The following is a 26,169-nucleotide window of genomic DNA, read 5'->3' on the forward strand; positions in this document are numbered from 1 at the left end:
TGGAGGAAAGAAAGCACACAGTCCTTTCAGTAACCCCACAGTGATGTGTGTGTGTGTGTGTGGTCTTTATCCACAGGCACGTGTTTTACGTGGTCAGAGTCAGAATTTATATCCTGTTTTTCATTTGACATTATCTTAAACATTTCCCCACAGTTGTAACTACTCAGTGTTAGTCTGCTGAGTTGACGCACTGAAATTTGCTCAGCTCGTCTTCTGTTTTAGGGCATTGTGGTTGTTTCTGCTTTCTGGGAAGCAGAGGTGGTTGTAGTGGCTGATGAATGTGCTTTAACCCTATAAGCGTCTTCCTGACCGGCCCTCCCTCTCTCCCTCCCTCCTTCCTTCCTTCCAAGCGAGATCGACACATGCCTGCTGACCAGATGAAAAGAGGCTGTTGAGGCAGCTGAGCCAGGACCTGCAATCTCCTCTTCCCCTTATTGAGCACATCTTTATTGTTCCAGCTTTCTTGCAGTTAAGCAGAGAAGACAGTCTGTTAAATAGTAATCACACTAAAGGTGGTGGGTGCTATGGTAAGGGAAGCACAGGGGGCTGTGGGCGGACCTTGGGTGGAGCTAGCTGGTTAAGAAGGGGAAGGGTAGAAAGGGGAGCAGAGCACTTACTCTGCCCAGGGTATGCCCAGGGAAAGGAAGACACCTGGGCACAAGTTACTGAAGAGTGTGATGGAAGGAGAGTTGGAGAGTGCAGGACTAAAGGGGGTGAACCTAGTGCTAAGTGAGTTGAGGTGTCAGTGGTGGGGTTTTTGTGAGTTTTCTTTTGAGGAGAATGTCTATAGAGGGATGCCTGAGTCCAAATCAGACATCGGTGATGGTTTTAAGCAAGAGAAAATCCAAGGCAGTTTCTAGTAAAGAATTGAAGGGGGTGAAGATTGGGGGTAGGCAAAGGGACGAGTACCACAGCTCCCATGAGAGATGATGGTGTCTGAGCTGGAGAGAGGGGTAGGGTGGGGTGTAGCATTGTGGGTAGAGTAAATCGGATGCTTTATATGAGATTGAGGAGGTAGGCTTGGTGAATGATTTGATTTGGGGCCCATTAGAGGAAAGAGACATTTTGGAAACAGGCAGATACCAGGTTTAGCTCATCAGTCTTCTTAGAACTGAAGTGACTCCATCAATTGATGGTCAGTTGTATTGAATCTGACCAAACACTTTGAGCAAAGCCCTGCAATAGGACCCAGGGTCAAGGTCATGATGTCTGTTAGATCCTGCAGCAGGGAGACATGGCTACCTCAGTCTCTTGGAGGGGAAGGGCATATGTTCCTCTAGTCCTACAGAAGTCAAGAGTCTGAACTGCAAGGTCTGTAGATTCCTCTTGGCTCTGTTGAGCAATATCTTCATGATGGCCTTGCTCTGGGCGGTACTGTGTGATTGTTCTTAATGAACTTTGTTTGCTCTCTGTCATCTTAAGTTCTTTCCCAACACATTGTTCAGTCATGATAAAAACTTGCAAGTTTTCTTTTTCTCAATGTAATTCCATCTAGAACTTCCTCAGCACTTCCCCCCTACATGACAGTCTTTGCTTTATTCCCACCCCAAATAACTTGAGAGGGAAGTTTGGGACCCTTTCTGTAAAAGAGTAATCCAAGCCAAGGGTCCCATGGCAAATTAATAACAGTAGCAGTCACCTTTAATGCGGGCCACTGAGTGCCAGGCACTGAGATGAGCATTTTACAACATTTACAACATTTACAACATTGTTAACATTTACAACATTTTCAACAGTGTTAAATGAGAGAATTCATTGCCCCAGTTAAAGTAGAGAGAGTACAGATGAAACCGGTTCAGAGAAGCAAAGGGATATCCTTGATTGGCATGAGCATATAGGCTTTGAAGCTGGCAGATGTGAATTTGAGTCTTAGCCCTACCTGCTACTAGCAGTGCGTTCTTGGGCAAGTCACAGCCTCCATTTGTTCATCTGTAAAATGGGAAGAAATGCAGAGTTGTCATGAGGATGAAATGAGAAATGGGGGAAAGTGTGGCACCTGCCTTAGAAAAAGGCTCAGGAAATCCTGGCGGCTCCTGTTTTGAGGGCAGGAGGCCTGTCTCATTCCAAAGTCTGCCCTTGTAACCTGTTATTGGGGTTATCTGGGCCCTGAACAACCCTATTTTCTCATTTGTTTTTTCCAGATCATCAGGTTCTTAAGAAAAGCATATTACGTGCTCAGGCCCTCGTGGGGCAGCTGAATTCCCATTTTCAGAGCTGAGCAACCACTTGTGGCTCAGGAAGTGAAACCCTGAGTGTGCTGTTTTAACTGGAGGTTCTAGGAAAACAGGAAAAGCCAAGTGTGGGAATCGAGCAAATCCTGCCCTCTCCCTTCACACAATTCTATCACACACCGCCTTCAGGGCTTCGGGTGAGGGTGGTAGCTGAGGAGAATTTTGCTTTCCTCTGAATGTTTTGTTTTTTTTTTTAAGATTTTATTTATTTATTTGACAGAGAGAGATCACAAGCAGGCAGAGAGGCAGACAGAGAGAGAGGAGGAAGCGGGCTCCCTGCCGAGCAGAGAGCCCGACGCGGGGCTCGATCCCAGGACCCTGAGATCATGACCTGAGCCGAAGGCAGTGGCTTAACCCACTGAGCCACCCAGGCGCCCCCCTCTGAATGTTTTTAACTGCTTGCTGAGCAGGACCTGTTCTCACACTTTTTGTCTGCCTCAGAATCTTTTTTGCTTCTGTAGTTCCCTCTGTTCAGTCCAGCACAGCCTCCACACTGCCCTCCTCAGAGCTGTCCCCCTCTGCTACCTCTGTCACTGAGGCCAAGGACCTAGCGCGGCCCTCAGCTGGCAGCACAGGGTGTCTTTACCTGCCCCTCCCCTCCCATTCTTCTGGCATTTGGGGACTGGGAATGGCCCCCTGGCAGGGTGGGGGTGATCACTCATGCCTGCCTCCTTTTTTAGGGGAGATCTTCGAGCTGAAGGCAGAGCTCAACAGTGACAAGAAGGAGAAGAAGAAGGAGGCGGTAAAGAAAGTGATTGCATCAATGACCGTGGGCAAAGATGTCAGGTGTGCAGGCGTAGGCCCGGTGGCAGCTGGAGCGGGGTTCCGTAGCATGGGTCTAGTTCACATCGCTCCTTGACAGTATCTCTAGGCACCCGTGTCTCCCCTTGCTATGGCTCCCTTCACGAGCCACCTTTCCACTCAGAAGGTTTCGTTTACACAGGGGTCCTATGCTCAGATGTTGCTGGGGTTCGGGGCAGTGGAGTGAGTAGTGAAGTGGGCAAGGTCAAAAAGGCAGAAACCCTGTCAGAAATTCCAGAGGTTTGCTGCCAGCTGGGGAAAACGAACCCAGTATGGGCAGGTGTGGCTTTTTAAAAGAGTAAGAAATCTAGATTTTTTCATTTTGAATCTTATTTTTAAGATTGCCAGATGATATTAAACAAACATTGCAGTGACACTGACACACACCTGTGGACGGGATTCATCGGATCGGTCGCCAGTTCACAGCCTCTGGTTTACATCTGACCGCCAGAGCAGCTGATGGGTAGCATTGCCACCTCTCTGTTGCTCACACTTTTCCCCTGTGTAGACTGTCCCTTTCCCCTTTTCCATTTACAAGCTTGTTTCCCATCTCTGAAAACCCATTCAAGGTCTCCTTGTTGCCTTCCCTCGTCACTCCAGCCCACTGCCCTGAATGTGCGGCATTTGTTCTGTGTTCCTGTCACCTGGCACTAATTCTAAACTGTCCTTTTCTGATGTGTACTTGTGTTCACCTGTCCACCATGTCATTAAGTCCCCGGCGACAGGGACTAGATTTTGTAACAACCTAAGAGTTGCATAGTATTTGAGAGTATGCAGAAAACTTTCAGATATGTTTTTCAGCAGTTCCTTACAGTTCCCACATTGTACGTAACAATGTGTTTACTGCCAAAGAAACCAGATAAAGAAGGGGTATAGGGACTGCCCCCAGTCACGTGGTTCATAGCAGAACTAGGACGCAAGCCCAGCCCTTCTGAAATCAAAATCCAAGGTGTTTCCACACGTACCCCCTCCTCTGTGCCTGCATGGTGCCCAGCTCCATGCCTCATAGGCCTGGGGGCTGGTGTGGGGCAGCTCCTCATCTGGATCGTATTTCTCCAGACTTCTCCATGGATTGCCCTGTCCTGTTGCCACCTCAGCAAGGGACCTCCTAACAGCACCACAGCAGAGACAGTTCTGCAGAGACACCTGCTGTAGACAGAGTGGCAAAAGGATCAGGCGTCTGCTGGAGAACTGGGCCTCCTCCCAAGTCACATCCTTCCCGGACAAAGCCACTCTTCTTCAAATAGAACACAACTGTCACCTCCTCACAGAGGAAGCATCTTTATTCTTCTGTCTCAAGTGAACTTGTTGTGCTGGTGTGGCAGGCCCATCAGCGGTTCCTCCTCCCCCCACCCCTTTCTTCCTGGTTCTTCATCTTCCAAGGTGATCCATCAATGTCAGCATCAACTGGGTTCCTTCCTAAGGGAGCCCAGAGAGCTCACTTTGACCTCTTGAGTCTCTTTTACCATGTCTTCAACCATTAAGTCACAAGACTTGAGAGGGGAGGTGAAGATTCCAGAGAGAGAAAATTGACCTCTAATCATATTTCACATCTCAACGGTGTTAGGACTCTGGGGTTCCATGTTGGGAAGGGTTCCACCCAGAATAACAGCAGTCATGAGCACAGGTTTTAGAGCCAGACCTGGCTCCTCAGGCAAGTTATTTGACATTTTTTTTTAAAAGGTTTTATTTATTTATTTGACAGAGAGAGAGAGATCAGAAGTAGGCAGGGCACTGGGTGGCTAAGTTGGTTAAGCAACTGCCTTCGGCTCAGGTCATGATCCCAGGATTTCGGGATCAAGTCCCACATCAGGCTCCCAGCTCCACGGGGAGTCTGCTTCTCCCTCTGATCTTCCCCCCTCTCATGCTCTCTCTCACTGTCCCCCTCTCAAATAAATAAAAATCTTTTTAATAAATAAATAAAAAATAATAAAAATAAAAGAAGTAGGCAGAGAGGCAGGCAGAGAGAGAGAGAAGGAAACAGGCTCCCTGCTGAGCAGAGAGCCCGATGCTGGACTCGATCCCAGGACCCTGAGATCATGACCTGAGCCGAAGGCAGAGGCTTTAATCCACTGAGCCACCCAAGCGCCCCTTATTTGACATTTATGAGCCTCAGTATTGTTGTCTGTAAAATGAGGATAACACACTGGCTTCTTGGGGCTGTTAATTGAGATCATGCATATAAAACCCTTAGTGCTAAGCCTGGCTATATAGTACATGTGCATATAGTGCATATAGAACATGTGCATGCTGGGCTAGTTTTTAGTGGGCAGCTGAGCTGGCCCTTGTGGTGAAAGGAGCATGGCCCATCCCTGCTTCCCTACAGCCTTCTGGAACGAGCAGCCCAAATATAAGGGAGCCACATTAACTATGAGGGAAAAAAAAATAGTTGTTTTCGTTTACTCAGCACCTCTCAGATCTCAAGGACCAGATACCTGAAATATGTTGTCTTCTTTAATTATCACAAGGGCCCTGTGTAATGGGGTTTTGCTGCACCATTCCTGCAGGTGAGCAAACTAAGACGTGGTGGGGAATGAAGGAATTTTCCCAATTTCATATAGCTAGCAGGTGGCAGAGCTTGGTTTGAGCCAGATCTGATGGGCTATAGAGTTGTAGTGAATGAACTCTGTAAAAAGAACGAAGGACTTTGCTTTTCATATCACCTTTTGGGTTCCATTGCTACCCATAAGTGGTAACAGAGCATAGCTGGTGTCTTCCCTTTTACTAGGAAGTCCTGTTATTTTTTTTCCCCTCTCTCCCATCCACTGTCCCTATTTCCCCACCCCACCCCCAAACCACCCATTAGCTCTCTGAAAAATCTTCCTTTCTTCAGCCTTATCTACACTCATGCCATTTTGACTTTCCAGTGCCCTCTTCCCCGACGTGGTGAACTGTATGCAGACAGACAATCTGGAGCTGAAGAAGCTGGTGTACTTGTATTTGATGAACTATGCCAAGAGTCAGCCCGACATGGCCATCATGGCTGTCAACACCTTTGTGAAGGTGAGTAGGAGCTTGGTCGGAGGAAGGGCATGAGTGTTCACTGCTCCATCTTTCCTCTGTCTCAGGGTGGGAGACTATGGCCCTGAGTAAAAACACTCAGGCTCCTTTCCAATCCCTCTGACTCCCAGCCTGAGGGCCTCCTAATCCTCCAGCAGAGGGCTCCCACTGTCTCAGAAAATCAGTTGCTACAGACCCTGCTAACTCATTCCGAGTGAGGTAGCCTAAGGCCTGTATTGATCCCCATGTCTCCCCACTGGGATGCACCATTGTCCTGCATCCTTTGCCAGGGCAGGATTCAGCAAGCATCTGAGAGCTTCTGTGTTCGCCTTCTAGACTTTTCCCCTTTCTGTGTTTTCCATCCAGATTAAGGTGCAAACAGCTATTTGAATTGTCAGTTCTGTGTACCTTTAGAACTTTCCTAACTTTCCTTGCCCTGTCGATGCTCAGATACACACAGGCACATGAGGGGTTCTGTGGGTTATGGTGCCGGATGGATGTGGGTTTGAATCATGGCTCTGTTCTGTGACTGGGTGAGCTCCCAGTCTCCCTGGGGGCCTCGGCTGCTTCACCCTGTAAAACAGGAACAGTACTGTATGCCTGCTGTGAGAATTAGAGTCAACAATACGCAAAGTCCCAGCACATTATCTGGCAAATGCTAGACGCCTGTACACGGCACTTTTGGTGCTGTCGGCCACGGTTGGTGGGCCATCTGATATTGCTGAGCCTGCCCCTGCCCCTGCCCCTGGCCAATGGCTTGTTCCCCTCAGGATTGTGAGGATCCCAATCCCCTGATCCGGGCCCTGGCTGTGCGGACCATGGGCTGCATCCGCGTTGACAAGATCACAGAGTACCTGTGTGAGCCACTCCGGAAGTGCCTGAAGGATGAGGACCCGTACGTGCGCAAAACAGCAGCTGTGTGTGTCGCCAAGCTGCATGACATCAACGCCCAGCTGGTAGAGGATCAGGGCTTCCTGGACACGCTTAAAGACCTCATCTCTGACTCAAACCCCATGGTAAGCCGTTGCCACCCACCATACCACTTCCACCACCTCCTGGGTTGCTTGGGAATACCTTGGCTTCCTCCTCCACCAGGCACTCCCCAGTTCCTGGAAGTCAGAGCCTTGCTGGGTGGGCTAATTGTCCTCGTGCCTGTGGTGGTTCGGGCACCATCTTTGGAGGGAGTTAGAACTGGATTCTCCCCTTTGTGCCCTCTCTAACATGAGCTATACGTCCTTTGGTGGGCTGCCTAACCTTCAGAGCCCTCTTTTTTTCATTAGTAAGATGGATCTAACTCCGTGGCTGGCAGGAGTGCTGTGAGGCTTAAGCTGTGAAGGTAACACAGTGGGCATACAACCAAGACTAGTGTGCTCCTTCCCTTTCCAGTCACTGTCATTGTCACTGTCCATCAGTGGGCTCTGAATGTGAGGTACTTTTCCTTCTCCCTGCATCTTCGGGGTTGCAGGGTTGTAGAGGGTCACCCTTGAAGTAGCATAGCCTGGAGGGCAGGGCCTCAGGATGTCGCTGGGAGGGTATCTCCTCTTTTTTCACGTGATAGCAGTTTGGAGGGCATGCACCAGCCTCTGTTTAAAGTGAAATGCACAGACCCCTCAGCCCAGCCATCCCACTCTGTCCTATGGAAACACTGACCACACAGGACCCTGAGTGACCAATACAAGATTGACCATTGGAGCACTGTCTGTTATAGGGAAAAGTTGAAAACCCTGCAGAACACACATAAAAAAAGCTGCTCTGGTAGAAATGGCTGGAGTGCCCAAGGCTTCACCTGACATCCCCTCTGGACTCCAGCCCCCATCTGTTCCTGTGGCCTGCAGAGCTCTGCAAGAATCTCCTAGCTCCAAGAAGCACACTTGACACTCCCTGAAGTGAGCTCTTGTAGCCAGTAAGCAGGGGCTATGTGTTAGGTAGCTAGAACATTGTCTGTTGCCAGGCATTTGGAGCTGGATCTTTCTTTTGTTTCTTTTGTTTGCCCTCTCCCCCCCCCCACCCCCGCACTGGGGAAGGGGCCCTTAACATTCATTCTGGTTTACATCTGAGTTAGTAGGGTGAGTGCTCAGAGTGGGTCTCCATGCTGCAGGTCCTACCCATCGGGTCCTGTCATTTCAGGATATTCAACCTCTGACCTGCCAGCATGATTTGTCCCAATGTCCCTTGGCCCGAGCAATGCCCCCAGCCTATATCCCTTCCACCCTCTCAAACAGGTGGTGGCAAACGCAGTGGCTGCCCTCTCAGAGATCGCTGAGTCTCACCCCAGCAGCAACCTGCTTGATCTGAATCCACAGTCCATTAATAAGCTGCTGACAGCCCTGAACGAGTGCACCGAGTGGGGCCAGATCTTCATCCTCGACTGCCTGGCCAACTATACACCCAAGGATGACCGGGAGGCCCAGAGGTGAGCAGGCTGCTCCTTGCTTGCCAACCTAGTGGAACCTGGTCCTTGCAGAGCTCCAGCCGTGAGCTAGTCCTCAGACCTCTGCTGGGCCCTTTGCCAGGGCCTTGCCCCACAGACCATCCTCAAGGGAAGCCAGAGCCAGGCAGTCACCTCTCTGCTTAACATGGTACAGAAAGAACAGAAGCCAGAGTTCGATCTGGTTGTTGACAGAGACCCCAGTCACCTTGGGCTGAGTAAAGGAGGTGGATAGCACCAGAGTCACCATTCGTTGGATTCTTCCTGGGTGGCTGGGGCTCTGCCGAGTGCTTCCTATCCATTAGATGCTCCTTAAAGCACCTCTGTGAAAGCTGCCCCATCATTACCCACATTTTACAGGTAAGGAAAGACTGGTTTAGAAGGCGGATGAACTCATGCAGGTCACCCGGCTGGGACTCCCTGACCTTTGGTCATAACCAACATAATACCTTTCCCCTTTTGAATGCCCTTCCAGTGGGGGGGAGGGCCTTAACACTGACCCAGTATTTATTAACTACCGTACATGGTGCTTAGGGCTTTGTATACATTGTCTCATGTAAGCCTTCAGCAACCCTGGGAAGGTGGCACCATCATCTCCGTCTTCTAGATGAGAAAACTGAGACTTAGAATGGTTTTAACCTGTTGGGGTCAGTTAGCAAGCACCAGAAGCAGAATCTAGGTTCTCTTACAGAAAACATGCTCTCTCAGTAACTAAAACCAGGCTGTTGCCCTTGTCTTTCTCTCCTGTTTTCCCCTTTGGAATGGACCCCAGCATCTGCGAGCGGGTCACCCCCAGGCTCTCCCACGCCAACTCTGCTGTGGTGCTGTCTGCTGTGAAGGTGCTGATGAAGTTCATGGAGATGTTGTCCAAGGACCTGGACTACTATGGCACGCTGCTCAAGAAGCTGGCCCCACCCCTGGTCACGCTGCTTTCGGCCGAGCCGGAGCTGCAGTATGTGGCCCTGCGCAACATCAACCTCATTGTGCAGAAAAGGTACCCGGACTGCCATATGCACGCACAGTGCCCCTGGTGTGGCAGGGAGGAGGGATGGCTCCTCCTGGGAGCAGGACACTAAAGGGAAAGTGACGTGTCGCTGTGTAGGAAGTCTCAGGAGCTTAACCCAGAAGTCTTAACCACAGGCAGCTTTGTCCCGGGGGACATTTGGAAATATCTGGAGACATTTTTGGTTGTCTGACTTTGGGGGTGCTACTGGCACCTCATGGGCAGAGGCCAGGGGTGGTGCCCAACATCCTACAGTGCGCAGGACAGCTTTCACCCCCAGAGACTGTTCTGCCCAAACTGTCAGTAGTGCTGAGGGTGAGAAACCGTGGCTTAGCCTGCCGAGGTAGCAGATGAGATCAAGAGCCGCATGGTGCTTCTTAACCGCAAACAAGGGATAGCTCCACAGTCCATAGAACCTCCTGAATTAGGGTGTAAGATTCTGTGTGTATATTTTTCCTCAGGACAGAGGCTATGGCATTAGTCAAATTCTCTGAGGCCAGAGGACTCCAGAGTGGTGAGATGCAGCAGACTTCTCATTGGCCTTGGGCCTGAGGAGGGGTATGTGAGAGTCAGATGCCCGTGTCCGGCGGCACCTGGGTGGATAAGTTAGTTAAGCGTCTGACGCTTGATCTCAGTTTAGGTCTTGATCTCAGGGTCGTGAGTTCAAGCCCCGCATTGGGCTCCACACTGGGCATAGACCCTACTTTAAAAAAAAAAAAAAAGGAGGAAGCCCATTTCCACTGGCCCCATGGGAACAGCCACTGCTCCTAAGAGAAGGTGCCTGATACCCAGGATGGGTAGAGTTGAAAAACAGCAGTGTCAGTCTGAGGGGCCCAGGATAGGAGGGGTTGTCTGGAACAATCCAGCAAACAGTGGGGCTGGTCTCTGGAGTTTTCCTCCCAGCCTTTTTGGTCAGAGGGCTCGCTCAGCAACCAACTTCTTGCTGGGCGCAGAGAACAGGGCCTCTTTTAGACATTCTTTCTTGGAAGATGGCACTTCTCCCTGTCCTGTAGCATCGTTCCGGCTCTTAGGGCACTCCTGGGGGCCCAGAAATTTCAGTGGAGTCCTAGCAGTTGTGAAGGTTTGGGAGGTAAATTTGGGAAAGCTTTTTGAGTGCCTAAGCAGATCCATGAGACTAGGGATTCATTCGTAGTTGTGGGTGGGATTTAATAAGGTGTAGTGACCTGTAGATCCCAATCAGTGTGAAGGGCTCCCTGTGCTATATTTAACATGGCAAATCTCTTAAGAAGTTGACCGTGTTGCCCAGGCACCATCTGGCCCAGTCCCTACATGGTTGGGCAGCTTTTGCCGGGTCCTGCTTGCAGAAACCATGTCTCCCCCACCCCCGGCTTGGGACCTTATCTCCCCGACCAGGCACAGCAAAGGCTTCTTGCTTTGCCGGGACCTCCCTGCAGCTTGCACAGCAGCACTGAGTCCTGCCCAAGTAGATTCTCTCCTTTTTCTCTGCTGTGTCTTCTCCCCTCCTCACCGCTTACCCTCATTCTTTTCCTTTCTTCAGTTCTAGAAAGGGCAGAGAAGTAGGAGTTGAGGGTAGTGACTCTCAATTCCACCCTTATTAGCACTAGATGTGTGTGACCTGGTGCAAGGCCCTCCACCTTCAGCTTTCCTCATCTAAGAAAAACGAGGTGGACGGTACCAGTCAAGGGAGGAGCAGCAGCACTGGTGACAGCGCCACATAGCAGGTGCATTCCCTGAGGCAGGCCTCGATCCTGATAGCTGCTTCCCTTCTAACTCTCACAACAGCCCTGTGATGTAGACATCTGTTGGGGTCCCTGGGACGACCCCCACACTCAGAGATTCACTAGAAGGGCTCGTGGGAGTCAGCATATAGTTGTTTTCACGGCTTAGATTTAGTATGGCTGTAGTAACACAGGTAGAGTCGAGGAATCCATGTACAGGCTTCCTTATGGACCGTCCTCCCCATGAAGGGGGTCACAGAGCGCAGTCATCCCCGAGCAGCAAGGTGCAACAACATGTGTGTAATTTTTCTGCCTAGGGATGCCTCTCCGCACCCTGGGTTTTTACTGGGGACTGATCACATAGTCACCTTCCAGAATTTCAGACTCCTAGAAGGAAAGCAGATATTCAACATAGATCATACAAACAGTTTAGGCATAGTTAGCGACCTTTATCATTTAGGGAACAGTGAGAACACTCCTGAAAACAGAGTTCCCAGATGCCAGGCCTTTCTAAGACTGGAGACTGAGGCCTGCAGTGGTAACACTTCTACATGGTGTCATTCTAATTGCATGAGTGAGGAAGCAGAGGCCCGAGGTCACAAGCTGGGACTGGCATGGAGGTCTGATTCCCATGCCCGTCGCCTGCTGCCTGCTCCCTCTCAAATATGAACACTGTCTTGCTCATATTCCCTCTTCCCATCCTGGGATATGGTTGGACATACAATGGCGAGTCCGTGGACCCTCGCACAGGAACGTGCAGCCATGGTAGTGACTGCCTTCATAGGTGTCAGGATCTACTTCAGACCCCAGAAATGCCCCCAGTGAACATGGAAGGGGTTTTCTCACAGGGCTTATGCTTTGCTTTTTGCTCTTTGGACAATCCTATCTTGTCACCAGGCCTGAGATCCTGAAGCACGAAATGAAGGTCTTCTTTGTGAAATACAATGACCCCATCTACGTGAAGCTGGAGAAGCTGGACATCATGATCCGTCTGGCCTCCCAGGCCAACATCGCCCAGGTCAGCAGAGGGCTGTAGCCAGGGCCATGAGCTTTGGTGTTGGACAGCAACACCACTACCAAGCTGTGGTCTCTGAGCGGCCTGACAGTTCATCTCGCGACAAGCACTTAGCACAGGGCTCTGTAAGCAAGCACTCAACAATCTTAACTGATATTTTTATGGTTAAAGCCTTTGTTCTCCCTACTATTACTTATTATCCATCCACTGAAAAGTAGTAGTTAGGTAGCCGTGCTAGCTATCTCAGCCTAAACAGAGGTTGTCCAGTCCTGCCAACTAGTTCTTCCCTGCTTTCCTCTTGGGCCACCTGATCTCTCTCTCCTTCCCTTGGCCCTTCTTCCTCGAGCAGGAGGAATCCCATCCTTCTAGGGGTCCGTGTGTACCCATTGTCCTGGCATGTTGGTTACCCTGGGAGATCTACTCCTCCCCAAACCCATCTTCTCTGTTTGGGCCACAGGTCCTGGCGGAGCTAAAAGAGTATGCAACAGAGGTGGATGTGGACTTCGTACGGAAGGCTGTGCGAGCCATTGGGCGCTGTGCCATCAAGGTGGAGGTGAGGCTCTGGGACTCTGTCCTCTATAGGGGGAGAGGGAGGGAAAGGAAGCTGAAACCAGTCTGATTCTAGCAGAATATGCTGGCTACTCCTGGTTCAGGAAGGCCTGAGAGTCACTGCTGGAGGCCCTGAGGCACCCATTTTGCAGATCTGATTGGGTTCCTTTTCTCTCTGTGATCACCTTTAGGCCTTCAAGTTGTTGTAGATGAAAAAACCCACCTGTAACCATGGGTTCTCCTGCAGCCCCAGCTGCTGGTGGCCCTGATAGACTTAGCTTTCACTTCATGGGGTTTTGGAGCAGGGTTCTCTGCCTGCTGAACATTTTAGCAATAATCATGATTTAGCTGTCGATATGCCCTTTTGTCCAAGCTCCCAAGTCTGTCCAGACCTCTGTGTCCTGGCATTTCATCCCTCCTATTCCCTGCCTATGGTGACATTCCTTGACCACTGAGCTGACTTTCTTTTAAGTTAGTCCATTGAGGACTGGGAGATCCTCAGACAGCTGGTCACCCCAGCCCAGCCCCTTGAGGCATTTTCCCCATATGATGGCATCCTGAGAATCTCTCCCACAAGGGCCTTAGTACAGCCTACTGGAATAAGGGGTGGGGAGTGGTGGTCCAAGTAGAGACTTTCTGGTTTTGGTCATAGGGACCCATTTTGGGAAACTAGTAGAAGTGAGTTGGTGCTGGGCTGAAGCACAGTCAGTGCCCTCAAGGCTTGGCCTGGAGGCACTTCAGATACCCTCCCCACTCTCAGGAGCTCTACTGGCCTTCTCGGTCTAATTCTGTCTCTCTGTGTCTCTGCCATCCCCAGGCTGTCCTTTTGTACTCATTCTCTCACTTGTTATCTGGGGAGAGTATTCTCTTGTTTTCCCTCTGTGGCAAGGAAGGGGGCAAGACATGACTGAGCCCTTGGCCAAAACATGGTCATCAGAAGTTCTTTTGGAAGTGGTTGCAAGGCCCTTGCCCACATTCCTCTTCCCACAGCAATCTGCAGAGCGCTGTGTGAGCACGCTGCTCGATCTCATCCAGACCAAGGTCAACTACGTGGTCCAGGAAGCCATTGTGGTCATCAAGGACATCTTCCGCAAGTACCCCAACAAGTATGTGCCCATCCCTCCCAGCGTGAGGGTGATGTGGCTCTGCTGGGGACAGGCATGTGGGGGGAGGAAAAGCAACAAGGAGCCTCTCCTTTTTCCTTATTTCTCTGCCACAAATGGCATTCTCAAAAAAAACCTATTGTTTTTTCTTATTTCTCTTGAGTCACCCCTCCTCCACTCCCCAAACTAAATAAGCACTAAAATGTAACAGATAAACTCAAATCCCATTACTCACCACCCTCTCAGGATCTTGTGGGGCAGCTTCCTGTCTCTCTCGGCCCCTGCTGGGCCTCTTCTGGGTTGCCTGGGCTCCTTCACTGCTCACATGCTGGCTGTGTGCTCGTCTCTTAGGTATGAGAGTGTGATCGCCACACTGTGTGAGAACCTGGACTCCCTGGATGAGCCTGAGGCCCGGGCCGCTATGATTTGGATTGTGGGCGAGTACGCCGAGCGAATTGACAATGCCGACGAGCTGCTGGAGAGCTTCCTGGAGGGCTTCCATGATGAGAGCACCCAGGTGAGCCACCAGGTGGGGCGACTTGGGCCAGGGTGTGGGTCGTGACTGGCAGCTTGGTACTGGTACAGTCCATCCCACCCTGAAACCTTCTCCTCAGCCAGCAGGCCTCAGGCCCAGCGCTTCGTGATACAGCTCTGACAGTGTGGACAGATAGTGGGGCTGACAGGGGTGGCTCCTTTTCCTCTCACCCTGCATTAGCTATGGGGGACTGTGGGGACAGTCTGTGATGGTGGACACTGAAGGCAGGCAGAAATTTCCAGCTTTCATTTCATATTTATCTTTGGATAAGTAAGACATTCAATTAGTTCAAAATTGAGAAATTACGAACAAGTATATGGTGAAACGTCTCCTTCCTACCAGTTTCCTGGTGACCCAGTTCCGCTCACAAAGATCATTAGTGTCATTTATTGATTTCTTGGGGATACTTCCAGGGACGGTCTAAGAATACATTGAACTCATGGCCACCAGCGCTACAACTCACGCCTACACAAAGCTTCTCTAACACACTATTTTCTTCATAAGGCCCATCACCTCCTCGCGCTAGTGTTCGCTAGCCAGCACTTCAGCCTGACCCTTGGGGTGGGGGCTATCATTAACAGTGAATCATCAACAAAAAGCAGAACGTGAAAGATGTGGCAGGTAAATAGATTGTGAAGAGGACACTTGTTTATGGTATGAGGGCAGAAGCAACAAAGCAGAGTGTCACCTCCTTTGACCTCCGCTGGGAGTATGTACCTCAGGCAGCTTGAACTTTTCACTCTTCTGCACTTTGTTGTGAAAGATCACGAAAGCTCCCCAAACATTGACTTTGGGGTTACAAGTACGTTTTAGGAACTAGGCAAATTCCAAATATGGGCTCTGCAGATAATGACGGTCCACTGTGTATATGTCGCCTCTTATTTATTTATGTATGTATGTATGTATAAGTGGTTTCCACGGGTGGCATGGAACCCAGTGCAGGGTTTGAACTCGTGACCCTGAAATCGAGACCTGAGCTGAGATCAAGAGTCAGGCATTCAACCAACTAAGCTACCCAGGCATCCATCCCACCTCTTGAACTGTGGGGCACGTGGCTGGCTCTGTCAGTATAGCATGTGACTTTGGATCTCGAGGCTGTGAGTTTGAGCCCATCATTAAATGCAGAGATTACTTAAAAATAAACACTACTGGTAGTGCACTATACACATTGAAATTGTACAGCACCATGCCTTTTTCCCTTAAGAATGTATCTGAAGGCGCTGTTGTTACTAACTGATGGGACTCTTCATGGCTGCATAGTGCCATGTTTGTTTAACCAGCCTCCCCTGATGGATATGTAGGTGTTAGTCTTCTGCTCTTTTAATCAATACTGCTATGAATAATCTATGTAGGGTGCATGTGTGAGTCTAGCTGGGGGATAAATTGTGAGATAAATTCTTTCTGGTGAAGGGGCCTATGCACTGGAGACGTGGAAAGAGGTTCCCCATTTCCTTTGGTGTAGGGACTATTGTGGTTTATAGTCCAATCTCAGAGGTAGCATAGCCCTCCCCTTACCTCCTTGTCAACCTAATACGTTCACAGACTGTTTTTGCCAATCTGATGAACAACAGGATGTACCTTGGTTGGTTCTGTTTGCATTTCTGTTGAGTGGGCTTGAGCATCTTTTCATGTGTATTCCCTTTTCTGTGAACCAGGCACTGTCTGCTCATGCAAGAGAGCTTTTAAATGTGTTTGTAAGCACAGAAATCTTTGCTGCCCAACGGGGGAGTGTGATCTGTTGGGTCAGAGCATGAGCCTTGGAATAGGAGACCCCAGTCTCCAAACCCTTCTTCTGTCCCTTCTTGGCTCTGTGGTTTCTGTGGTTGTACACTAATTCTCTGCTTCTCTGAGCCTCAGTTTCCTCATTTATAAAATGAGGTTCATAAGACTGTGGCTGATCCTGTTGCTCTGAAAGTTATAGAGAATGCTTTGTGCAATGTCCTTAATGGGCGCCCAGGCCATGATAAGCACTCGTGAGTGGTAGTATTGGTGTTGATCTGAATTGGTTTAAGAGTAAACTGGTCCATGGGGCGCCTGGGTGGCTCAGTCATTAAGCGTCTGCCTTTAGCTCAGGTCATGATCCTCGGGTCCTGGGATTGAGCCCTGCATCGAGCTCCTTGCTCAATGGGGAGCCTGCTTCTTCCTCTCCCTCCGTAGCTCTCCCTGCTTATTCTGTCTGTCAAACAAATATGTTTTTAAAAAATAAAAAAAATAAATAAAAGTAAACTGGTCCAGGCAGCAAACCCCTGGGGACCTACTGCTTTCCTGTAGCTGGTAAGTTCCGGGAGTGTGTTCTCTTCCGGCATTCTTGGATGAGGATGCCCAGACGGCGGCATTAGGGCTGTGTGTGTGTCCTCGGGCTGGTTTCTCCTTTAGGAAGACTCCCAGAATTAGGGCCTATTTGGGGTCAGTGGTTCCAGGCTATGACCTGTAACAGCATGGTGACTTCTTTAACTCCCTTCCCCCTGGTAGTTCCAGCAGCGGTCCATGCCTGTTTGCATCAGCCTGAGCCAATCGCCATGATTCCAATTGGCCAAGTTTATCAGACTCCTCTCCCAGTCTCCATCAGGCAGAGAGGAGGGTGATTCTCTGAAGGAGAGCCAGTATTTCTGTTAACCAGAAGACAGACTAGATGCTAGATGGGCAAAAACAACAGATGTCCATAACAGAATAATAGTCCTAACTCCTACCATCACCCACTCCCACTGCCACCTGCCAAGTCTGCTATTAGCCTGCCCTGGGCTGCTTTTACTTTCACCTTACTAGCCTCCTCACTTGCTTGTCTCTGAGAGAAGCAGAGCCTGACTTGGGATCCCTTCTGCCCCCCACCACCAAGTCCTTCCTGGGATTAGTGCAGAGGAAGTCCTCTGGGGGGTGTTTCTGCAAAACTAAAGTAAATCTTTTGTAGCCCCTTCTCCATTGGGCAAAGTCTGCTGGAGAGCCCAGGCTTAGAGAAGTCAGCAAGGGAAGCTAGAGCAGGAGCCTGGGTTGGGGAAATGAATCTAATCTATGCTCCTCCCCTACCCCTACTTTGGGCGGCCTGGAGCAAGTTAAACTTGCCAAGCCAGTTTCTTCTTCTCCAGCGCAGGGTTGCTGCAGAGCTGATTGTATGCTGTGTATAGACTGGGCACTCCAGTGTGGCTGGGTGGTGGTGATGGCGCTTTTAATTAAGTGGCCAGTTGCCTTCGCTTCCTGGGTTCACAACACCATTTGGAGTTTTTATAAGCATACTTGTTTAGTGCTTTGCAGTTTGGGAACTTATTTATTATATTTATTTATATTTTAGTTAAATTTTTAAAAATATTTTATTTATTTGACAGACAGAGATCACACATAGGCAGAGAGGCAGGCAGAGAGTGGTGGGGGAAGCAGGCTCCCTGCTGAGAAGAGAGCCCGATGCGGGGCTCAATCCCAGGATCCTGACCTGAGCTGAGGACAGAGACTTTAACCCACTGAGCCACCCAGGTGCCCCTATTTTAGTTAATTTTTTGTATATGTTTATTATTATATTTATTGGGTGTGGAGCCAAACACGGGGCTTGAATTTACAACCTGGAGATCAAGACCTGAGCCAAGATCGAAAGTTGTACGCTCAACCAACTGAGCCAAGATCGAGAGTTGTACGCTCAACCAGCTGAGCCACACAGGTACCCCAAGGAGCTTATTTTAGATTGTCTCTTTGAGCCCCCTTGTCCTGGGCTCCTAGGCCTCTCCAGCCATGGACAGGGAGCTCAGAAAGTCTTACCTGGGGTGGTTTGTCAGTCCAGCCTGCATCTTGCCTGTCTGGATGGCAGGGGCAGTGACATCATTGCAGGATGGTTGCCCTGAACATGCAGGCTGACATGTGGGGTGTCAGCATGTTAGTGAGGCTGGGAGGCCTCAGGCTAGTGGTCAAAGTTCCTAGGCAGTGTAGCAGACCTGACAGTGACGGATGATGCCAGGCGGCCAGCTGACCTGGGCTGAGGAGAACTCAGTAAAAATCCCTGCGTGTTGGCTGCAGTGATGTTGATGACCATGGTGACAGGTGTTCTGTATTGAGCAAAGTATATGATAGGTTATTTACATTCCTTATCTCATGGGCTCTTCCATCAATCCTGTCAGGAGTTTATACTAACATTATAGGTGAGGAAGCAGACTTAGAGAAGTTGTAGGACTTGTCCAGAGTCACATTCAAATGAGGTGTGATATAACTCTAGCTTCAAAGTGGTCATAAATTGCAGTTTTGTGAGCTCACAAGAACCCCCTGAAGCAGGCCACCCTTCTCCCCACCAAATGAGGATAAATGGCTTCCCCTGGACTACCTGGCCAGGGGCTGTAGCCAGGTTCTAGAAGCCAGTCTCTGGGCTGCCTCCTACTTTGACAACTGCCAGCCCCACCGCTCCTCTACTGTTGGCCCATGTGTAACCAAATGACAAGGACTCTGGATTGCTTAATTCCAGAAATGGATCACATCTCCTCCATCCTGCCACCTGCTATTAGCCCATTCTGTGTACCCTCCATTTTGCCAACCACACCCGGAATGTGCTGTCAGCCCTGTTCCCTCCCTCCTGCCACAGGCCTGTCCCTGGCACAGCCCTGGAGCCTCAGGCTGCCCTCTTATCTCAGGACCAGCAGAAGTGAGATGTGGCTAAGGAAGGACTATGTGCAGAGAATTGTTCTTTCAAGAGATGTTTTTTGAGTTAGCAAGTTTTTCTTAAGTGCCTGCTGTGCACTGGACACTGATAGAACAATAACCAGGGATACAACTGTGATAGGCATGATCTCTGTCCATAGGACAGGCTGGTGGCTGGAAAGCATTCTAATAGTGTGGGGGAGTGCTGATGAGGGAGTGCAGGAAGCTGCAGAAGCGTGGGGGTGCTGGGGCAGCATGAGCTCCAAAGGGTGAGAAGAGGTTGGCCAAGCTGAGGGCATGATCAGGTAAAGGCAGCAGCAGCAGGGTGAAAGCTGAGAGAGGGCTGGGCTGGGTTGGTTCTCACCTTCTGGTAGACGCCCTACTCCTTAATGACAGGCTGACTCTGTGGGCCCTCCTGGCCCAGTCCGTCAGTGGTACCATCTCTGCTTGTTGACAGATGGTCCCTTTAAGAAGCACACCAGCTAGAGGCGCCTGGGTGGCTCAGTGGGTTGGGCCTCTGCCTTCAGCTCAGGTCATGATCTCAGGGTCCTGGGATCGAGCCCCACATCGAGCTCTCTGCTCAGTGGGGAGCCTGCTTCCTCCTCTCTCTCTGCCTGCCTCTCTGTGTACTTGTGATCTCTCTCTCTGTCAAAAGAATAAATAAAATCTTTAAAAAAAAAAAAAAAAGAATTCTAGCAGACTATTTCCCACACATATTATCCTTCTTTTAAAAAAAGAAAAAAAAAAAAAAGCACACCAGCTACACATGTTGCCTTTTTAAGGTGTGAAATCCTTAAGGCACTGTGAGTCTGGGAGCCCTGACAGATTCCTGGGACCCTAGGGTAGGGTTGCCAGATAGTAGTGGCCATCTCCTTCCTGAATGGTAATGCCAAGGTCCAGGCTATTCAGCACTACTGTGACAACCTCCTGGCCTTAGTCTCTGCTCTGTGGCCAACTCCAAACCTGGGAAAGCTGCTTTCAGCTTCCAGGGCCTTTGAAAAATACCCTTCTCCATCTTTGAGGCCCTCATTTGGTTTCCTTCCATCCCCACATGAAGCCCTCGCTACTTGTTCCTTGTCACCTTTCTGTCTTCCCACAGGTCCAGCTACAGCTACTAACAGCCATCGTGAAACTCTTTCTGAAGAAGCCGACAGAGACCCAGGAGCTGGTGCAACAGGTCCTCAGCTTGGCCACTCAGGTCAGTGCCCCAGCCTCTCTGCTGCACCCAGTGCAGGTCTCACTCCACAGGGGGCGCTGTGGTCTGAGGAGCCAGCCAGACCTTCGTGCCAGGGTTCTTCCCCTGAGGCTGGCATCACTAGAGGGGTTGGCCCTAGAGTAATCCAGGACCCCTGCTCAGGGAGCTCAGTCACAGATAAATCAAGATGGAGTGGGTCAGGTGAGGAAGTCGAGACAGACTGTAAACAAAAGAGGGGAGGGAAGTCCAGAAGAACCAGAAGGTTTGTAGGACAGGGAAGACAGATTTTGGAGTGGAGCGAAGAGTGGGGACAGGAGTGGGAATCCCCTGTTTAACACTGGGCTAGGGGAGGAAATCGAAGGGCCAGGCCATGTTTAGGGTCAGGTTAATGGGACTGCTCAGGATCAGTGTTCAGCGCTGTGACCATGCCCAGGTCATGGGATTTGGGGAGGAGCTCCTTCCTTCCCAGCTGGTTGCTCTGCTATGAATTTAATATGCTTCTTGTCACCTCCCCACTGCTTAAGGACTCTGATAACCCAGACTTGCGGGACCGTGGCTACATCTATTGGCGTCTGCTCTCCACGGACCCAGTGGCTGCCAAGGAGGTGGTGTTGGCTGAGAAGCCACTCATCTCTGAAGAGACAGACCTCATTGAGCCCACACTGCTGGACGAGCTCATCTGCTACATTGGCACCCTGGCCTCCGTCTACCATAAGCCTCCCAGCGCCTTTGTGGAGGGGGGCCGGGGCGTTGTGCACAAGAGCCTGCCACCACGCACTGCCTCGTGAGTGAAGTTGGCCAGTCTCCAGGCTGAGCCTCCCTACCTGGTTTTCCGGTTCATTAGCCTAGGCATTCAGGCCTATTGTGGTAACCCTGGCCAGGCCTGAGTCTGAGGGAAATTACCATTCTAGTGACATTTTTATTTTTATTTTTTAAAGATTTTATTTATTTATTTGACAGAGATCACAAATAGGCAGAGAGGCAGACGGAGGGTGGGGGAGAAGCAGGCTCCCTGCTGAGCAGAGAACCCGATGTGGGGCTCGATCCCAGGACCCTGAGATCATGACCTAAGCTGAAGGCAGAGGCTTAACACACTGAGCCACACAGGCAGCCCAAGTGACTTTTTTTAGAGATAGAGCGTGTGAGCCGGGGGAGGGGCAGAGGGAAAGAGAATCTCAAGCTGACTTCACACAGCGTGGAGTTTGATCCCATGACCTGAGATCATGATCTGAGCTAAAAACAAGAGTCAGACACTTAACCTACTGAGCCACCCAGACGCCCCCATCCTAATGACTTTTTTTTTTTTTTTTAAAGATTTTATTTATTTATTTGACAGAGATCACAAGTAGGCAGAGAGGCAGGCAGAGAGAGAGAGAGGAGGAAGCAGGCTCCCTGCAGAGCAGAGAGCCCGATTCGGGGCTTGATCCCAGGACCCTGGGATCATGACCTGAGCCGAAGGCAGAGGCTTTAACCCACTGAGCCACCCAGGCGCCCCTCCTAATGACTTTTTAATGGATGTTTACCACAGAGGCACCTGGGTGGCTCAGTCATTAAGTGTCTGCCTTCAGCTCAGTCATGATCCCAGGGTTCTGAGATCCAGCCCCTCATTGGACTGTCTACTTGGCGGGAAGCCTGCTTCTCCCTCTTCCACCCCCCTGCTTGTGTTCCCTCTCTCGCTATGTCTCTCTTTGTCAAATAAAGAAATAAAATCTTTAAAAAAAAAAAAAGAAAGAAAGAAAAATGTTTACTACATACAGGGTGACCTCATTTGATCTTTACAACAGCTTAAAGAGGTATCCCCATTTAACGGATGAGGACAATAGGACAGAGAGCTTGAGGGCCTGGTGTGGCGTCCCACAGCCAGCACAGCTAGTCTCAGACTTGATTCTAATTCCAGAGCCCTGTTCTTCTCACCCTCCTCTGCCACCCCCTGGTGGTTGGTTTGGCCTGCATACCCAGTCCTCAGGGCGGGCATCCAGTCTTTAGAGTGCACTGAGTGGTGGAAATAGACAGCCTCTCCCTTCACTCACCCCCATGATGCTGGATCTCTTGGAGATCCAAAAAGATGGATCAGGCGTGGGAAGGGGGAAGAGGAGGGGCCATGTAGACAGCCCTTCTGGAACAGTGTGGAGATCCAGGTGCCTGTGCTGGGGGAGGATCCTGGAGACTGAGGACTCTGACCTCCCTGAAACAGCCCAGCGCCCAACCCACTGACCCTCTCCCTCCTATGTCATCACAGGAGTGAGAGCACCGAGAGCCCTGAGACTGCCCCTGCCGGAGCACCCTCTGGTGAGCAGCCGGATGTCATCCCCACCCAGGGCGACCTGTTGGGTGACCTTCTCAACTTGGACCTCGGCCCCCCAGTGGGTGGCCCACCCCTGGCCACCTCCTCAGTGCAAATGGGAGCCGTAGACCTTCTTGGTGGAGGCCTTGACAGCCTGGTATGTCCTGGGGCCCTCTGTGGATAACATTAATAATGACCTTCAGAGGAGTAGTCAGTGAGCGCCCGGTCTGTGCCATTCTCCAACCGAGGGCCTCAGGGTACACCTGTCTGCGAAGGTGACTATGTCACTCCCTACTTAGAGGGGAGAAAACTGAGGCTTCAAGAGTTCAAGTGACCTTCCCTCTAGGAGTGCACAATATGTTGCAGACACGGGACTTAGTCCCTTGCTGGGCCACTAGATCTGGAGCCTGTAGGGCTAGAGGGGCCACAGCAGTGTCCACTTACTCCCACACCCTCCACCAGCTTGGTGCAACAGCCCAGGAGGCCTGAGAGGCTCAGGGGGGGTCAGGGACAGTCCCTCCTCCCCTGTAGAAAGGGGGTGGTAAGACTGGACTGGTTATCTCCCCGGGACTTGTTCAGGCAGCAGGTAGAGCCAGGAGGAGGGGTAGCAGAGCCCCTGTCACTTGGCCATGTCTGGCTCAGGTCCCTGAGGCATGACACAGGAAAGGGTAGGAAGGGCCATGGCACAAGCCGTGGGTGGTGGAGTGAAGCCCTGAAAGTAGCGCCCTTCATAAAGATAGTCTGGGCCCCCCTTAAGCCTGGCACAGTCTCGCCCCAGACTCCTCCTGGGAACAGCAGTGACTAATCTATTCCCTCTTTCCCTCTCTCTCTTGTCTCTGTCTTCTTTCCTGGCTTTTCTCTCTGCATGTGGCTGCCTGTTCTCTTCACCCTGCCTGCTTCTGCTTGGAGATGGGGGATGAGCCTGAAGGGGTATGGTTCAACCCTTGCGCCACCAAGCCTTTGTCTCTGCTCTTCCTGAGTGCTGGCCCAGCATCCCAAGGGGTGGATGATGTCAAAGCTGTCCTCCCTGCTGAGCTGTGGCCTTTTATCGAATGTCCCATCTCAGTACCCTGAGACAAAGTTTCCTTGTCATCCCGAGGATCACCGGCTCTCTCAGTTTCCCCAGGCCCTCTGTGACAACCTAAAGGGTGTGGTCCTGTCAGCTTAGCACAGCCTCACCACAGAGTACTCCTTTTATCGGTGGGCTGCGGGTTAGTTTACACATGTCACAGCCCTTTCCCAAGGTCACTCACCCCTAGAGCTGGAGGCTTGCAGGTCATGGAGGGCACAGTGTTTGTTTCTTCTCCACCCCCTCACCCTGTTTTGTCTCTGCAACTTAGAGCTGGTGTGACAGCCCTATAGCCCCCGTCCCGCCCCATCCCATTTTCTAAAGTGCCAGGTTGTTCCACTCATGCCGGGCCCTTGAGGTCCCCATTTCTAATGCCTGCCTCTGACCCCTTTCCCTTCCCTTCCAGATTGGGGGCCCCAATTTTGTGGCACCCCCAGCAGCAGCAGTCCCACCGAACCTAGGAACATCCATGGGCAGTGGCCTGAGTGACCTTTTCGACCTGACCAGTGGCGTGGGCACGCTGTCGGGATCGTATGTGGCCCCCAAAGCAGTAAGTACTGTACCTCCTTCCATGGCAGGAGCAGAGGGAAGTTAGATACTGACTGATGTTCTTTAAATGGCCTGTTCTGTGGAATCAGCTCAGGCCAACAGGGATGGGTGCCAGGGTCTGTGGGAGCACAGGGAAGAGATGCTAGGCCGGCCCTGGGGGCCTGGGAAGACCTCCCAGGGCAGGGCTACTGGAGCTCAGGCCTATAAATCAAGTCAGAATTAGGTGAAAGTGGAGAGAAGGCTCCAGGTAGCTGTCACAGCCTGTGGTCAGGCCTGGAGCGGAGGGAGAGCCCGCACCTCCCAGAGAACTGGCAGAGGTCCCATCTAGTTGGAGCAGCAGTTCTCAGGGCTGTCTCCCACCCAGTGCCCCTTTCTGATGACAGATGTTGTCTAAGGCGTCCTTTATTTCCTGTGCTCAAAGGTGTCTGGACTATAGCCTGCCTATACATGTCACTTCAAAATTAGTAAGACGCTAACACTTTTTTTTTTTTTAAGATCTTACTTATTTGACAGACAGAGATCACAAGTAGGCAGAGGCAGGCAGAGAGCGAGGAAGGGAAGCAGGCTCCCTGCTGAGCAGAGAGCCCGACTCAGGACTCGATCCTGGGACCCCAAGATCATGATCTGAGCCGAAGGCAGAGGCCCAACCCCCTGAGCCACCTAGGCGCCCCAAGATGCTAGGACCTCTAAAAGGAGACAGAAAGAGAAGAGAATAAAATGATATATTTCCATATCGTAAAGGCTTGGGTACACCCACCCCGGAAGATCTGATGAAGCTGTCAGGTGTTTGTGGCTGTGTAGAGTCACCACGATGGCCACAGGTAGTGTTTGTAACTCAGGTGCTGTGAACCATGTGGTTAGTGGTATCCTTAGTTCCTGAAATGGTGACTGACTCCCAGTAAAGTCCCCATAAAACAAAAAAACAGGCTTTCTTTGATTTTCACTGTAATTGGGTTCCCAGCAATTTCAGGATATGTTGAAACTATGTAAAACATACTGCAGGGATGCAGGACAGTTGCTCATTGAGACAGTTGTCCTCCCAACAGTATGTCCAGCATCCCTGACCGGCCTTTGTGCCACCTGCAGATGCCCCATAGATGCCCATCGTGCTACCAAGGCCTGGTACTCCCCAGGACTCCCGCCTAGACTAGCGATTAGGGAGGGAAGAAGCTGGCGAGGTCCACATTGCCAGGCTGTGAGGGTCTCTCTCAGTCCTGGTGCAGTAGAGCCGTTAGAAGGTTTTAAGCAGAGATGAAATGTGTTTACACTGGAGGGAGAGTTCTTTGGCTACACTGTGGCAGGCAGGTTGGCAGGGCTAGGACAGAAGGCGCCCAGTGAGGAGACTGGGAGGAACTGCTGTGTGCTCATGGTGCCTAGACAAGGGCAGCTTTGAAGGCAGAGGCAAAAGGCTGCCCTGGAGAGCTCCTCAGGAGGTGGGACTGGCAGGATGTGGGGGCTGGCGGGGAGGGAAGGATGCTGGCTCCAGCAGTGGGATGAGGGAGGTGCTGTTTGCCGAGCTGGGGGCGAGAGAGAGGAAGGAGTGCCGGGTTTGCAAGGCAGGAACACGTGGGCCTGGCTCTGAGGACAGCAAGGTGTGGGCCACACCCTCAGCATCAAAGAAGCTGCCAGGGGGTTCAGACCTGACCTGACCCCCTCACAACGCTCAGGGCAGGCCCTGTGTCTGCCACTTTGTTCCAGCCAGAGCCCCTCTCTCTCTTCCAAAGTCCCCTCCCGAGACCAGGACCCAGCTGGGCTTTAGGGGTGAGGTGAGCTCTCAGTTGTGCCTGGGGAGCTGTGAGCCAGTGCCTGCTTTGACCTCACCAGGAGTGGCAGCCGTGCCTGCAGCGGTGGTGGCCAGAGCCCTCAGTAGAGAGCAGGTTTAATGCAGGCCCGTGGCACAGCCCCCACCCCGCCGAATCCCGCCAGAAGCCTTATGGCACTGTACTTCGTGTTTCACAGTCGACAAATCTCAGTGCTTTTGCCTAAGGTCACATAGCAGCTAAGCCACAGTCTGAAACTGAATGCACAGTGCTTGCACCAAAGTCCCCGTTCCTGATCTTGATATGATCATGCCCCACAGTGTTTGAGAACGTCCT

The 26,169-nt window shown here is 51.1% G+C and overlaps 1 protein-coding gene across 7 annotated transcripts in view; it reads left to right on the plus strand.

Annotated features, from left to right (window-relative positions):
* The window catches only part of AP1B1 (adaptor related protein complex 1 subunit beta 1), a 53,789-nt gene that overhangs the window by 18,577 nt on the left and 9,043 nt on the right, over positions 1-26,169 (plus strand). For 4 of the 7 annotated variants that reach the window (XM_047697109.1, XM_047697112.1, XM_047697110.1 and 1 more), the window contains exons 3-16: positions 2,912-3,017; positions 5,900-6,035; positions 6,803-7,048; positions 8,255-8,445; positions 9,233-9,454; positions 12,061-12,181; positions 12,636-12,731; positions 13,718-13,833; positions 14,182-14,347; positions 20,076-20,174; positions 20,696-20,955; positions 22,411-22,612; positions 23,365-23,385; positions 23,931-24,074. In XM_047697109.1, coding sequence (XP_047553065.1) covers positions 2,912-3,017; positions 5,900-6,035; positions 6,803-7,048; positions 8,255-8,445; positions 9,233-9,454; positions 12,061-12,181; positions 12,636-12,731; positions 13,718-13,833; positions 14,182-14,347; positions 20,076-20,174; positions 20,696-20,955; positions 22,411-22,612; positions 23,365-23,385; positions 23,931-24,074 — 2,126 coding nt within the window. The remainder of the gene's footprint in view (positions 1-2,911; positions 3,018-5,899; positions 6,036-6,802; positions 7,049-8,254; positions 8,446-9,232; positions 9,455-12,060; positions 12,182-12,635; positions 12,732-13,717; positions 13,834-14,181; positions 14,348-20,075; positions 20,175-20,695; positions 20,956-22,410; positions 22,613-23,364; positions 23,386-23,930; positions 24,075-26,169) is intronic. The other 3 variants (XM_047697113.1, XM_047697114.1, XM_047697115.1) reach the window with 2 other exon arrangements.

Source organism: Lutra lutra, chromosome 12, assembly GCF_902655055.1.
Source record: "Lutra lutra chromosome 12, mLutLut1.2, whole genome shotgun sequence".
Lineage (NCBI taxonomy): Eukaryota > Metazoa > Chordata > Mammalia > Carnivora > Mustelidae > Lutra > Lutra lutra.